Consider the following 15,647-nt stretch of genomic DNA (forward strand, 5'->3'; position numbering starts at 1 on the left):
AATATAGCACAACACCGGTGTGCATCCACGTCATCACACGTACACTATCTCTGGTCGTTTGGAAATTCAGAGCTGCTTTCTAAAGGAGCACGCAGGGTGCACAGTGATAAATGCATTGAACCCATTTAGGCCTGAAAAGAAATGTTTTTTTCCCTGAAATACCTAGGTTTCTAGGCCTATATCACTCAATGTTTCATGTCAAGGACCCCAAAAATGATCTGTAATTGGCCTCCGACCCCCATCTGAAAATATGTTGTTCCAGGGACCCTCCAGAAGCAAAGATTTGAGTTAAAAACATTTGAGGCACATTTTCACTTTTGATCTGCTATTTTTCAATAGCTAAATTATAACAATGTTTAAAACACCAAAAGGTGTTCCCGCCCAGGTTAAATGGTGATAGGCTTACACCACGAGAATCCTCTCTGTTTAAGGAACTCACAATGTCAAACATGGACGAAACTTGGCCACCAAACGTGGTTGCTGGGGATGATTCACATGAAGAGTTTATCTGGGTGAAAAGGAACTAAAACACAGTGGGGGAAACCAACGGCAAGCTGGCAGACAGCAGCGCCTACTGTACTGATGGGGAATCACAGCCGGTCTACTCAGCTGTGATGTAAAATATACTGGAGGCCAGAATATAATTTGCAATTAATGTGCTATAGCAGGGGTGTGCAACTTTGACAATGGAGAGGGCCACTATATTTCCACACTCACTCCCTAGGGCCATATATTATACTGTCGTAGAAAAAATAGCTCAAAACGCGTCGCGCTGCGACACATTTTGTGCTTGTAGATCGGCTATTTTTGCTACATTCGAAATCTTGAATAATGTTTTGCTATTTTTTTAATTGGAATCCTGAAAATTAACATTTTTATGTAATTTCAAATGCCTTTAATTATACTTGTGTTGAGCATTGAGCTACGGTCATGTTTGCATATTGTGGAATTGTAACAGCTGAAACCAATATTATATCAGTATTCTGACATTAACCTGAGGGCCACATTAAGTGAAGGTGGGGGCCGCATGTGGCCCATCCCTGTGCTATAGTGATAGTACCTTCCATTTTTTTCCATCCGGGATACTAGTCCAATTGAACATTGAATATTTTAAGAAAATACATAGATAGATAGATAGATAGATAGATACTTTATTATAGATAAAGATAGATACTTTATTAAACCCCAAAGGGAAATTCAAAAATAAAAACGGGAAAAATATCAAAACGCTCATTGTCACAATAATGACTCCCAAGATAATTTGGACCTAATTTAATTTGGTGAAATTATAGTAGACATTAAATAACATTCCTGGCGGCATCTTTTAGTCTTAAGTGAAATTGTTTTTGGCTCTGTGTTGTTTAAGCCCCTCAATGTGTCATGTTCATGATTTGGGGCATGTTTTGTAAAATAGGCTCCTTATGCAAACTTGGGAAGGCATCCATGGACCATAGCCAATCTGAATTAAATCTGACAATCTCAATGATGCATGTTTATCACATGTCACTAGAGATAGGCTACTCACTACTACCGACTTGTGAGTTTTAAACAAAATCTGTAGGATTTGTATAGCAATAAATATTTGTTTTGTGGAAAATGCTAAATCTATTTAGGCAGAAATCAGCATGGCCTATATGAGGAGTAATACTAATAATAATAAACTTTATTTATATAGCACCTTTTTAGACAATGTCACAAAGTGATTAACAATATAAAAACAGTGAATCATGCTACATAACAATCATTTACAACAACAAGGCAGAATAGAATCACAGTGTCAGTCGAAATTCAAAATTTAAAAGCATACATTGTTATGGCTATGGGTTTAAAAAGGCTTTCCTATAAAAGTGGGTCTTTAATTTGGTTTTAAAAAAATAGTTAAGGAGCTAACAAATCTCAGGTCCGATGGCAGGCTGTTCCAAAGCCTGGGAGCCCTACTTGCAAAGGCCCTATCCCCGTTTTTCACCAGATTTGTTTTCGGAACCTCTAGTAGGGATAAATTAGAAGACCTTAATTGGGGTTCAAGTAGTTCCGCTAGGTATTGCGGTGCCAGGCCATTTAGAGCTTTAAAAGTCAGTATAAAAATCTTAAAATCAATTCTAAAATGTACAGGCAGCCAGTGCAGTGAGGCCAGTACCGGGGTGATGTGTTCAAATCTTCTTGTTCCAGTGATGAGTCTTGCAGCTGCGTTCTGTACTAACTGTAGTAGCCAGGCTAATAAACCAGACTAATATCACACAACACTGTCGCGGGATATAATCCGCCGGCAGGCAATTTTTTTTTTGCCAGCGGCTGATTCGGTCTGGTTTATTAGCCAGGCTATAACTGTAGGTGGTGTATGGATCCTTTGCTGAGTGTTGAATAGAGGGCGTTACAATAGTCCAAACGGGATGAAATGAGTGCATTAACAACTTTATGAAGGTTAGGGGTGGAAAGGACTGGTGGGATTCTGTAAATGTTGCGTAAATGAAAAACACAAGTGCGAACCACGGATTTAACCTGGGCCTCAAGACAGAGGTCAGAGGCCAGTAGTACACCCAGAGTTTTGGCTGAGTATACAGTTGCAACCTTGCGATGTTTTTTAGTTCTTATAGTTCTTCTATTTATAGTGACTCATAGGAATAGACTATAATGTGACAACCGGGAATAGTCTGGTGACCACCCGAGAGATGGTTGGCAGCCAGAATGTAGACGGCATCCGGGTAAGCAGTTTGGGTTAGCGCCCAAGCCTATGTCCGCCGTGAGGAGGACGCCCAAAAAAACCCATGTGAGGCCTTTAGGCCCACCGTAATCCGGAATCCACCACTCCCGAATGAAGTGTCTGGTGCTGGGAATCTGGTGCAACGCAAAGGTCCTGGGTGCACCTGGTGAGAGCAGGAGAGGACCTGGTGAGGCGTAGGAGGAGTTAACCCACAGTGCCTAGTCCCTCCCCGTGCCGGATGGCCCGTCCGGTACCCGTCGGATGGCCCGCCCAGCACCGGCAGAGTAGTTCTGGAGCAGCGGATTGTGTGTCCCTGGTTATTCCCTAATGGGACTGATCAAGGGTAGCTACTGGGACGTAAATTGGGACTTGATCACCCCCCGGCTGGGTCACCCGAGTGAGGGGTATGATGTTGGAAGACCCGAAACCCCGATGACCTTGAGATACATCACTGAGGATACGTCCCAGTTGCATCCTTGCAATGTTTTTTAGTTCTTGTGTCGTAATTTACGAAATACATTTGACTGTACAACCAAATTGTTGTCACGGAAACGGTCGGCGGCGTGACGTCAGGCCACGACGTCACGTCACCCTATAATGTGTGGCATATAATAGACCCACCAGTCAGAGAGTCTAAAGGCTTATACATAGTGTGGATTTTTGGTGGTTAGGTGACCACCGAACTACAACATGACGTCATGAGCCGCGGTGAAGAGCAAACCACCGCCACCACTCCAGCCCTTCTCTCTGTTTTTACTCACCACCTGTTATTTCAGCTCCGGTGGTCAGCTCACCACCGGAGCGGTGGTCACCTCACCACCGAAAGTCCAGACTATGAATAGGCCTTAAGAAGTGTGCCAGAAGAAAGAAGATCAATAATATAATATAATAATATACTTCAAGCAATATAAAAAGGAGGTACCCGAACTAAGATACCGGGCTCAAGCTATTCGACTCCCTCCCCCAACGCCTAAGGCGCCTAAACCATAAGACCTCCTCAAGGGGATTCTTACACAGCCCACTGACAGCTCCCTGCTAATAGAGTATGTGCATGCTTAATCGAGTGGCAAATCGACAGGCAAAGTGAGTTTAACATTGTTTAATGTTGTTTAATGCAATCAGATATGACTTTTCTGTGTGGATGTATGGGCTGTCAAGGCCAGAAAGTAGTCTTTTGCCACTCAGTAGGCGTTCCTGCGTAACTTCCTGGTTTGATGATGATGTCACACGCATACCCTCTATACAGGAAATCGTCATTACACAAATGGTTCAAGAGTTATAGGCCAAAAGGTGAAGCGGCCTGCTGTAGTACACTGTCACCCTGAGGGTGATTTCTGGAAGTAACAAGTATGGATAGGATCAGGATAACGAGTACATCAGTGGCATGTATTCATGTCATGATGTCATGTCAGACAGATGTTTTGGAGATAAAGCCAGAGTGGCCAGCTAAAGAGCCGCCAGACTGGAAGAGGAGGAATAGTGAGTATAGAGAGTATGCGCATGCTTAAAGTGAATGGCACATCGAGTGGCAAATCGAGTGGCAAAGCAACATGCAAAGTGAGTTTAACATTGTTTAATGTTGTTTAATGCAATCAGATAGGACTTTTCTGTGTGGATGTATGGGCTGTCAAGGCCAGAAAGTAGTTTTTGCCACTCAGTAGGCGTTCCTGCATAACTTCCTGGTTTGATGATGATGTCACGCATACCCTCTATACAGTATCGGGGGAAGGATGTTGCAGGTTGGAACTGCCAGGCAGGAGGCCTCGAGGAAGACTATAAAGAGAAGATTTATGGATGTAGTGAAAGAGGACATGAAGTTAGAGGCAGAGGACTGGGTGAGATGGAGGGAGATCATTCGCTGTGGCGACACCTGAAGGAAAAAGAAGAACAGTCTTCATTTGCCTACTGCTGCTTGCACAACAAGTTTAACACTCTGTCCAGCGATTTGTGAGATTAGCTCCAGACTCATGCAGTCAGTCACTCACTCACATGGGCTAAGGCCATGCAACTCCTCGCAACCACACATTTGCAAGTAGTTGCATGCATGCAACCATTATCGCCAGTGGCAGTTGCAAGGAGTTGCATTGGTGTGACAGGACCTTTAAACTGTTTTGTTGCAAGGAGTTGCATTGGGCCACAAACATAATATCGACCTCCTGACCTGGTGGAGATAATAATGTTATACTAAGCCTATACCATAGTAGTCTCTTAAAGGGACAGTTCAGATTTTTTTAACTTAAGCTGTATGAAATATTTGCCATTAATATAGTGGTTGCAATTGTATTAATTGATTGCCCTAGTACCGTGGTGGGATTTCTGCTCTGGTTTTGGTGAAATATGAAGTAGTTCCGGTCACTTTGTGGGGGGCACAGGGGGCCACGCATTAAAAGTAAATGAATCCACAAAACTAACGTCATTTGTATTGTTGACCTATTTCTAAAATATTAGTGCAACTTTCGTTCATTTTTTACCCCTCTATCACACGGAAATCACGTTTTTTTGTGTCCATATCACTACGCCCAAAAAATAGTTCCATGTGATAGAGGGGTCAATGTTGAACGAAAGTTGTGCTAATATTTTAGAAATAGGTCAACAATACAAATGACGTTAGTTTTGTGAATTGATTGACTTTTACTGCGTGGCCTCAGTGCCCCCCACAAAATGACCGGAACTACTTAATGTTGACCAAAACTAGAGCAGAACTCCCACCACGGGACTCAGGCAATCAATTCATACAGTTGCAACCACTATATTAATGGCAAGTATTCATACAGCTTAAGTTAAAAAAATCTGAACTATCCCTTTAAGCGAGTCACGCCAGACTTTTGAGTCACACAATTTTCAAAGTCTGCAACGGAGGTGCATAAAATGATTCTGGAGTAAAGTGGATGCCCCATCTCCCCCCACTTCTGTTTCGTCTTTTCAGTCGTGCAAATTTGTCCTAATGTAAATCAAATTATTCAAAGCATATAGGTTGCTGCTTAGCAGAAATGAAAATTCAAAAATATATTTTATAGATATTAATATATTTTTGAGAACGTCAGAAATTAGTTTTCTCAGACAGATGGCATCTCCCTAAGGGCCGATTCATACTCCTATTTTAGAGCCGAATAAAAGTCGGTTCGGCTCTGTAGAGCCTACAATGTGACGTAATTTGAGGTTCGGGGGGGCGGGTACCATCCTAAAGTCGGCTCTTCGGTGCTACTGAAAATTCCTGACGAGCCGAAATCATTTCGGCACTACAGCGCCCAAACAGCGGTAAAATAGGAGTATGAATCGGCCCTTAGAGATAGGGTGAGAGGTTCAGTCACGCAAGCGAGAGTAGAACCATGCATGCACTGGCACTGCTTCTTTGCTTGGAGAGGAGCCAGCTTAGGTGTTTCGGGCATCTGGTTAGGATGCCTCTCGAGCGTCTCCCTAGGGAGGTCCTTGATGCACGTCCCACTGGAAGGAGACCCCCGAGCACACAAGGATCAGATGGAGGGTTGGTTTGATTGATTGAAATATTTATTAACAGTTTGCAGAATTACAATACATTTCAAGCACAAACTCAATACAAAGACCCAATTAAGCCTTACACTTGTTTACAAGAGGGTCCACCTTGTTCAATTCATCAAAACATTTAGAGACATACAAATAGACACTTCTATATATAGTCAAAGAACAGAACAGGAATTCATCATAAGGGAGGTAAAAAGGGAAAAGAAACATACAGTAAGGGGGAAAAGGGGGTGGGCGGTGGGGGGAATTCAGATTTTACGGAGGCCAGTTTCGAATTACAGCCGTCCGTAGGTGCCCTTTGAGAGCGGTTTTGAAGGAGTCAAGGGATTCGCATGTCTTAATGACTGTTGGTAGGGCGTTCCACATTTTGGTGGCATAGGAGCAAAATAATTTAGTCCCTTGTTTGTGCCGAATCTGGGTTGTACTGTACATGGTTCGTTGCACTTCCGCTGGTGGGATCATACAGTATTTCCAAAATGGCCTTGGGTCGCCTAGGGTTTCCCCAGAATTAAGTTTTTTCATATTATTTAAAAAAGACCTTTGAGGGATGCAATGATGAATTTGCTTGGATAACAGCAAATTCAAGAGGTAGTAAAGCAATTCTAGTTCATTCTAAAAAATAACCCTTGATTAATTAAAGTGATTTTGCATATCAATCCGACTCGGATATAATTTGATTTGTTTTACTGAATATTGGGGACGGCCGGGGTCACGACCCAGCGGATGAATACAGCAAGTACACAGCCTTCTTCACCACCTTACCAGTTACCAACAACAACACCTGATTTGAATAATGTCGTGAGTGACATTGTCGGGGGAAAGAAATGGCTCACTCGCCTTGTGGCCTCTTTAATGAAGAATGTTATAATTACAGTAATACGGGTGTATTCTGTAAAATAAAAATAAAACCCTGATGTCGAAACAAGCCACCAGAACAAAGTAGTTCCTCCTATAGCGGAAGGAAGACTCTCTCGGCGGAGGTATATTGCAGTAGTTCCAGGCCCCTCAGCTGATGTGAACGTTAGCAGGCACTGGCAGCATAGAGAGAGAGAGAGAGAAAGAGGAGCTGGTTGGTGCACTGTCTGTCTGTTACAACAACTACAACACTGGAACAAATAGGTAACAAAACAATGATACACAACAACATATACTGACATATCATCCTGGCCACAACAAACGTCGATATCTAATCCATGTAATATATCCGCCCTAACGGGGGGAAAATTAATGGTTTGTTGTGTGTTGCGGAAAATGTCTCGACGAGTCATGTTCCCTTTGCTGTTTTTTTGTGTGTTTAGTTGGAGATGCAAGCAACCAAGGGGAGAAAAAATGTACCAGAGGCCATTTCGTTTGTTCAGCTAACTCGCGAGCTACTAGCGTGACAGTTAAAAAAACATCTCCCACTAGCTCACTTTATGGATGTTTTAGAACTATCATTGATTGTTTGTGTGTCGTTTGTTTGAACATGAATCCTACTGGCCTCTTGTCTTGTCGAGTTGGCAGTTTATTTGTTAACGCTGTTAGCTCAGTCCTGGCTGGCGACAACAAGGCTCCAATGCTAACGTCCATTAGCTTGCAGTCAGTGCCACAGCTAGCCTAGCTGCTAGGCTAGGCTAACCTCACAATGTTTACCCATAGACTGCTGTAACCGGATATATTAATGCGGTCAACAAATGATCGTTTAGCCGGATAATCTTAACAAATAACTCTTCTTTGTTAATACTACATCACCGTCACCTGACATAACAGTTTTGTATTTATTAACATTGAGTATTAACCCCCACAGTGGAAGAAGAATAGATAGACCTCGGCTGGCTGTCTATCGTGTTATTATTAAGTAATCGATTTGTCTTGGTTGTAAGGTTGAACGGGTTCAGACTGAATGTTAATTAAGTTTTCTTAATCCGTTTTAATCAACTAGCTAGTTAAGCTGCTGCTCCGCTAATGGTAACCATCATTGCTATTTGCTACTTGGGCTACAGAAGTGCTAACGACGGTGCTAATGCAGCAGAAGTGAATATATCTGGCCTTTTCGTTGGTTTAGCAGCAGTTTATACCTTGTGATCATAACTATCGTTTAGCTATAGCTGTGTGTGTGGCTGGCTGTGTGACACTGTGTGTGTGTGTGGCTGGCTGTGTGTGTGTGTGTGTGTGTGTGTGTGTTCAACGTTGACAGCTGGTAGGAGTTTGATATTACTGCCTGGGCCTGGCTGACTGGCTATAGCTAACGAGGCTAACTGTAGCCTAAGATTTTAGACTCGTAGAATGTATTTATTTTTTTAATCGCTTCTGACATTTTCAATCGTAGATTGAAAATATCAGAATATATCAAATGCATCTACGAGAGTCTAAATTTAGAGAATCGATTAAATATCTATCTACGAGAGTCTAAATCTTAGGCTAAACGCTAACGGCTGGTTGAGTTTTCGGCCCATAAACAAACCACCCAGACTGGGCTCTTCTTGCGCCAGACATTTATTATATATATATATATATACACTTGTTTCTCCCCCCACAAATTTAAGCTTTGCTGGTCAACCAGCTCAATGTCATTCACTCAACGCACTTCTTCAATCTCCTGCCAGTTTTTTTTTTAGCAGCTCGCCCCAGTCGTTTTTTTTTCTTTTCTTTTTTTTACTGCTTACATTAACACGGCACAAACATCTCGTGTGAAGACATTAGTCCACCAACCAACAGGCAGCCGATGTTGCTGCTGCTTTGCTTGCTGCCATTTTCCATGGGAGAACATCTCAGGTGATGGTAGTTTCTCCACATAAGGGCCTTAATAATGACCTTAAAGTTATTATTTTTCAAACGCGTTTCTTGGGGCGGGGGAGGGGGTTTGAGGGGCTGTACTCTGTAGGAATTAACGGGGCCTGTTCATGGCCTTTACGGTGTTGCATTGGATTCGATAGTGTGGGGGGCTCTATTTTTAATGCATGTCCAAACCGGTGCGGCAGCCAGCTACGCATTTCCATGTCAGTCACCCACCAACACAGGCACGGCTAACTGAAGTTAGCTCCGACCACCACGGAACTTAAACGTAGGTAGGGGTCGCTTTAGTGTTTGTTTACCACTTTTAGCCCATGTTAGATGCCATTATTACGCTATTAAACAGACAAACCCCGTTAATAGCCGTGTGTTTTGACACACACGGTGCGGTACGCGGAGTTGTTCAGAAAGTGTTTGTTACTGGGCTGGAAAATGTAATGGAATTAATATATTCGGAGGCTAAAGAACACGTTAGCTGACGATGCTAGCAAATGTAGCATCCAAGCAAACTACGTCAGAATTCTAGGCCTGTGTCTGTGTAAATCGTGGGTGTTATTAAATCCAGAATTCCCCTATTGACGTGTTTATGTTTTTGAATCGATGTGCGTGTATTGCCCGATGTTTTCTTTGAGCTGTCGATTATCTGCGTTAGGTAATTATAAGCGTTTGTAATCGATTGTGAGACGCCAGTTGTCAGACTGGACGAATAAACAAAGACGGAGGATGCACTGTCAAACGTAGGCCTAAAATGGCCTTGTGAATTTTTTTTTGCCAAGTGTGTCGTATTTTGAGTAAGTATCATGATTTAAGTATGCAAGTCTGTCATGCAGGCTAAATTCCAGATTGTATAGATTACATTGTACCTTATCAACTTTATACACTATTGATAAAACGCCTTAGGATATGAAGTTCTGCCTTTCATATTGTAATCTGTCCTAGCAGCTCACTGGCAGGTAGTTTGACTCATGATAATGACATCAAGCTTATTTTCTAGACAGCAGTGGTTTTCAACCCCTTTCATATCAAGTTCCATTATTTATTCTGCATTTAACCACCATTTGATGAGATTTAGCCTTGCAGACTCAAAACTAAAGAATATGTCCATTTCCATGCTGTATTGATGTTTGTACCATTAGGAGAGATAACAACAGGCAAGTGATGATCAAAATAACATTCTTCTACATTCTCTTATTGTGCACACTTGTAAATTAAATAATTCAAATGTTTAACAATGTAACAGTGATGCAATAGCTTGCATTCTGCATCATTAGACTACACTAAATTGAGAGGACGCAATCATGTCACCCTCCGGGGGTCCTGGGATGCAATACTGAACTCATCCATTACATTGAAAACCTATTTACATCACTTATGTAAATCGTTCATTTTACACTCCCAAAAGTTAAAGATCTATAAGGGTCAATTTGTTTACCAACTCCATCATTTAGCTGGGGACCACCTGCAACCCCCCCAAGGACCACTGGTGGTCCCCGGACCACTGGTTGAGAACCACTGTTCTAGAGGAATTTACCCATGCCTGCTAATATGGTGTCCTGGTGACAATATCCCACAATGCTGTGCTGCCACTAATTGTTAGGCATCTAAGGATGTCCAATACGCAGCCATTACATAGAATAGACTCATATTATATAACTGATATGTCTCTCTCTAAATGCACCGTGTCTGTACGTGTGTAATCCACGTAACTCGAGAACTGTTCGCCCCACCGACTTCAAATTCGACACACGCATTCCACAACCCCACAGGGAGTGCAGTGCCCCGGGGTCGTGTCGGTCGGACCCACGGTTGTCCAGAAACGCCACAAAAGGTTCTGGACTGGGCCCCTGCCCAGGTTCCAGTCCAGAGCTGGCCTGTTCTGACATCACACCACTCCATATATTATTTGGGCATGCCTGACACAGAACCCCATATATAGGAATAAAGGGACACAGAGAGACACATACAGAAATCTCCATATGGCATAAAAGGTACACAGACAGATGGGTGCATTTCTGGTTGTCCAGAACTAGCACAAAAGCCTCATTTGGCATGCTTGACAAAGAACTCTGCACCTGATCACCCCTATATCTCCATATATGGATCTGGCCTGTTGTGACATCACATCACAGGCAACGCTCTAGTATATAATAATCACACCTGTGTGAAGTGGGTTCTTATCATACATCATCTCATTCTGGCCAAAATAGCCGATTTGCTCGTCAATGTTCCTTTCATTGTCTATGGCATTTAATGTTTGTCCACAAAAAGCCGATTTGTTCAGACACCTATGACGTAAATTCTCCTTACATTGTCGATGGCAAATGTGACGAGAGTTCAGGACAAAAAAAGCTGTGTATATAGGAGGGGCTAGCTCCCCTCAAAAAGACACAATGTTAAAGGACCACTTCACCACTTTTCAACATCTCTTCATATAATTGGTCCTCACTAATGTTCATGATAAAACGCCACCATTTTTGTCCTCAGTCTGTGTCTCATAGGAGGGCTTTGGGCAGTTCGGACACCCGTCCACCAGTGACATCATTAGGCAGATTTTTAAACAAGATTTGTTTTAAAATATAGATTTTTATTATCGTGAGAACGATGGCTTCAACTTTTGCATTGCAACTTTTCAGGAAAAGAAAGCCTGCCGTTTCTATTAGCTTGGATTCACCATCGATGATGTCACTGGTGGACGGGTTTCTGAACTGCCCACAGCCTTCCTATGAGACACAGACTGAGTAGGAAAAAATGGTGGTATTTTATCATGAACATTAGTTAGGACCAATTATAGGAAGAGAAGTTAAAGTGGTGAAGTGGTCCTTTAACTGGTTCCCTCATCATTGAATTTGACATGGCTGTGTTGACAGTAGAATTTAAAGTATGGCTCACTTTACTATATAGATCTCATCTGTTCCAATTTGATAGTTTAGTACAGATTCTATTCAAATTCTCAATGGTTTAAATGAATATTCATAAACATTCCTTTCTCAAAGTAAATACTATGGATGGCAAGTGTACGACATTGTCTACCTGGTTAGGGTAACCTAACCCGTCTGTCAGACCAAAACATGTTGGCAGCCAAAAATAAATACTGTGACTGATTGAGCTAAATAGTTTTTTATGTTGTCTGAACAACAATAACATGCCATTGACAATGAACAGAACTAATCGGCATATGTATGTCGGTGGCAACCCTTGGCCAATAAGGGAACACCATTCTTGATGCCCCTCACTTCACACAGGTGTGATTTTTTATTATTTTTATTATATCTTAATTAAGATATTTCCACTAATCTTACGTTTCGTAATCTTTAGTACAGTAATATTCAACCCTTTTCATTTATTCTGCATTTGAGCCACTGACCACCATTTCATGAGATTTTGCCTCGGACTCTAAACTAAAGAATATTTTGTTATGGTTGGAAGAGATTTTGTCCACAATTCCACAGTGTTACAATAACAATTCTCTAATTTTGACTACTAGACTTCTTGTAAATGAAGTAATGCAGATGTTTGACAATAATTGTTACACAATGTTTAACAACAATAATTAAACCAAAATAAATGGACCCTTACAGGTCAATTTGGTTTCATTTCATGCTCTCAAGAGTTAAGGATCTAATTGGGGTCCATTTGGTTACCAACTCTCCCATCATTTAGCTGGGGACCACCTGGAACCCCTTCAAGGACCACCGGTGGTACAACATTCTAAATGTAAAATAAGTAAAAGAGTTTTGTTTGTCGAATTAGGCTGTGGTATATATTTCAGAAGAAAATTTTAGCCTTTTTATTTTTGGTGCACAGACCCTCAGAACTAGCATTTACAGGACATTCAAATAGATGTTATTGATTGGCAGTGATGTGTGCTGGTATGGCATTGTTTTCAATGATTGGAAAACTGCCCTATAAAGACACTTAAAGATGGAGTGCCATGATTGTTTTCCACCCTAAAACATGATCGTCAGGTCTTATTGTTATATAAGGAGGAAGAACTTTTTCAAAAATGTCGTTTTTATGTGGGCACGCCCACAAGTGATCCACCTGAACTGAAGCCGCACCCACAGCTGTAGATGTATGATAAAAGGAGGGGTTAGGCGAGGGGGTGATAATGTGATGTGACGTCACTATATTACTGTTTTTTTCATTGGCACGTTTGACTGTCAAAGGTTCAGCCTCCAGGAAGAAACCCTAAATACAAAGGGAATACATCATTGCACATACAAACGACTCCAGGGTGTCTAATGAAGCACTGTCGCCTCATAGACACATGAAAAACACAAATTGTGGCACTCCATCTTTAAAAACATCCCATGGAAATACATTTTTATACCTGTAATGGGGCATACTCTTTGTAAGCACTCAGGTTTTAGTCTATTTGATTGAATATATGTTCTCATTAACACGTCTCTGAAGTTTAGTTTAGCTTTTTTGAGTGGTGAGGTGAGCCACAGTGCAAAACTGACTGGGGAATTGGACAATAGATAGATCGTTTGGCGTTGAGGAGTCGCCAGGTCATGAATGACGACATTCCTCCAGTGCTCATGTGGTTTCTGTGGTTTCTTTCTTAGTGTTGATTTTGACAGCAAATTTAGATTTTTGTAGTTTTTTGAATAAAATCTTAATTTAGTTTTCATATTGTCATCTGAAATGTTTTACTGTTAGTTTAGTTTTTTACAGTTTTATTAAACTAAAATATATTTTGGTGGGCCTTGATGTCGTCATAATAATTTTACACTCGTTCCAACTTGCGTGCTGAAAATAGACGATCGACGAGCTCACACGTTGTGAGCTTGTAGATCTGCTATTTTCAGCGTGCAACAAAGTGTAAAATTACTCGTCTTTTAGTTCTACTGGATCTCTTATTCGCCTCTTCTCCACTAGTCCCTCGCTAACATTTGTCAATATATATTTAGTCTTAAGCCTTAACCACACCAAAGGGTCACCAAACGGTTGCAAGGTGTTGACGCTAAAACCGTCTCGACCCTTTGGTGTGGTTTGGGCCATCGAATTCCATACGTTCAATCACTACGGTCAACATGGGTCAACGTGCAACAAGACATATCACACCGCAGGGACAACGCTAAAACTGTCTTGACCCTTTGGAGTGGTTGGGGCTTAAGTCATCGTGACTTCGTTTTCATTCAGTTTTCGCCTGTGAAAAATGTAGTCGAACATTTGTCATCGTAGTTTTCGCCCCCACACTCATTCTTTCGGTGCTCCCCCCCCCCCCCCCCCCCCCCCCCCCCCCCCCCCCTCCTCCAGTGAATGGCAGTGTCTAGAAAGGGTACAGAATGTCCCTTCAGGAGAGAGGTGCCTAATTCCTTTTGCTTTCCCTTCCCTCCACAGTGAATGGTAGTGTCTAGAAAGGGTATGTCCCTTCAGGAGAGAGGTGCCAATGTCCAACCGGCCTAATTCCAATCCAGGGGGGTCACTGCGCCGTTCACAGAGGAACACTGCTGCGGCCCAGCCACAAGACCACACAGTCACGGTCACGGGAAGGTGAGTTGACCCAGGCCGTCACCCAATCAGAGTTGAACCCAGGCAGTCACCCAATCAGAGTTGACCCAGTCACCCAATCGGAGTTGACCTAGTCAGTCACCCAATCGTTTAGGCCCCATTTACACTGGCAGCCAAATCCAGCCTGAATCAGATCTGAGCCACATCCAGATTGGAATCTGATTTGTTTAAATGAGTCATGTGACATGTTGGACTCATTTAAACCAATCTGATTTCAATCTCGATGTGGCACAGATCTGATTCAGGCTAGATTTGTCTGCCAGTGTAAATAAGGCCTTAGACCAGTGGTTCTCAAACTTTTTCATGTCGCGGACCCCTAAATTAATCTGTATTTGGCCGTGGATCGGATTTCAAAGAATGTTTTTGAATTGTTTTTGAAAATAGCTGTGTATATTGGGCCCTGGGGGTCCGCATTGGACTGTGGACCACTATAACTTTTAATGTACAAATTCCATTTGTACACAGAGTTACAGCAACAGGATCCATTTGGTTCCCAACTATAGATAATTTATATGGAGACCCCCTGGAACCCCCTCAAGGAGTTTGAGAACCAATGTATTGTATTCTGTGCATACGGAAAGTTTTCAGACCCTTTTCCACATTTTGTCTCAAAATGGATACAAGTATCAGTTTTTTCCCCCCCGGCTCATCAATCTATAAACCATGCTTCACAATGACAAGGCAAAAATAGTTACAGTATTTCTTTAAAAAACAAAAACAAGAAATATTTATTTCATATTTAGTATTGAAGTATTCAGGCCTCTGTCCTCAATGCTTGGTTAAACCACCTTCAGCCTGGCCTTGAACTTGACAGCCATAGGTCTCGATTGATCTTACAAGATTGGCACACTTTTCTTTTGGGAGTTTCACCCATTCTTGGCAGAAATGGTTCCAAGTTCAGCCAGGTTGGATGGGAGCATAGGTGCACAACTCATTTCAGGTTTGTCTAAAGAAAGGATTGCTGCCTAAAGGCTAGGCAGCAATCCTTGTGGGGTCAGGTCGACAAAAAACACTGTGCGCAAAAGGCTCTGTTCCATTTAGTGTACAGTGGTTCACATACCTCAAGGACCCCCATACGGGTCCATTTGGTTCCATTTGTGTACACTCAGAGTTACACACCCGTACGGGGCCATTTGGAACCCACTCAAGGACACTT

General features: G+C 42.2%; 1 protein-coding gene across 9 annotated transcripts in view; it reads left to right on the top strand.

The window, feature by feature from the left end:
* The first annotated feature begins 7,187 nt into the window (after nucleotides 1-7,187).
* trip12 (thyroid hormone receptor interactor 12) overlaps nucleotides 7,188-15,647 on the top strand; it is a 63,544-nt gene continuing 55,084 nt past the window's right edge. For 8 of the 9 annotated variants that reach the window (XM_079513403.1, XM_079513407.1, XM_079513400.1 and 5 more), the window contains exons 1-2: nucleotides 7,188-7,321; nucleotides 14,321-14,473. In XM_079513403.1, the coding sequence (XP_079369529.1) occupies nucleotides 14,370-14,473 (104 nt within the window). In that variant the 5' untranslated portion in view covers nucleotides 7,188-7,321; nucleotides 14,321-14,369. Of the gene's footprint in view, nucleotides 7,322-8,938; nucleotides 8,957-14,320; nucleotides 14,474-15,647 lie in introns of those variants that run through there. The other variant, XM_079513401.1, reaches the window with a different exon arrangement.

This window comes from Electrona antarctica, assembly GCF_951216825.1.
Source record: "Electrona antarctica genome assembly, chromosome: 11".
NCBI classification, from domain to species: domain Eukaryota; kingdom Metazoa; phylum Chordata; class Actinopteri; order Myctophiformes; family Myctophidae; genus Electrona; species Electrona antarctica.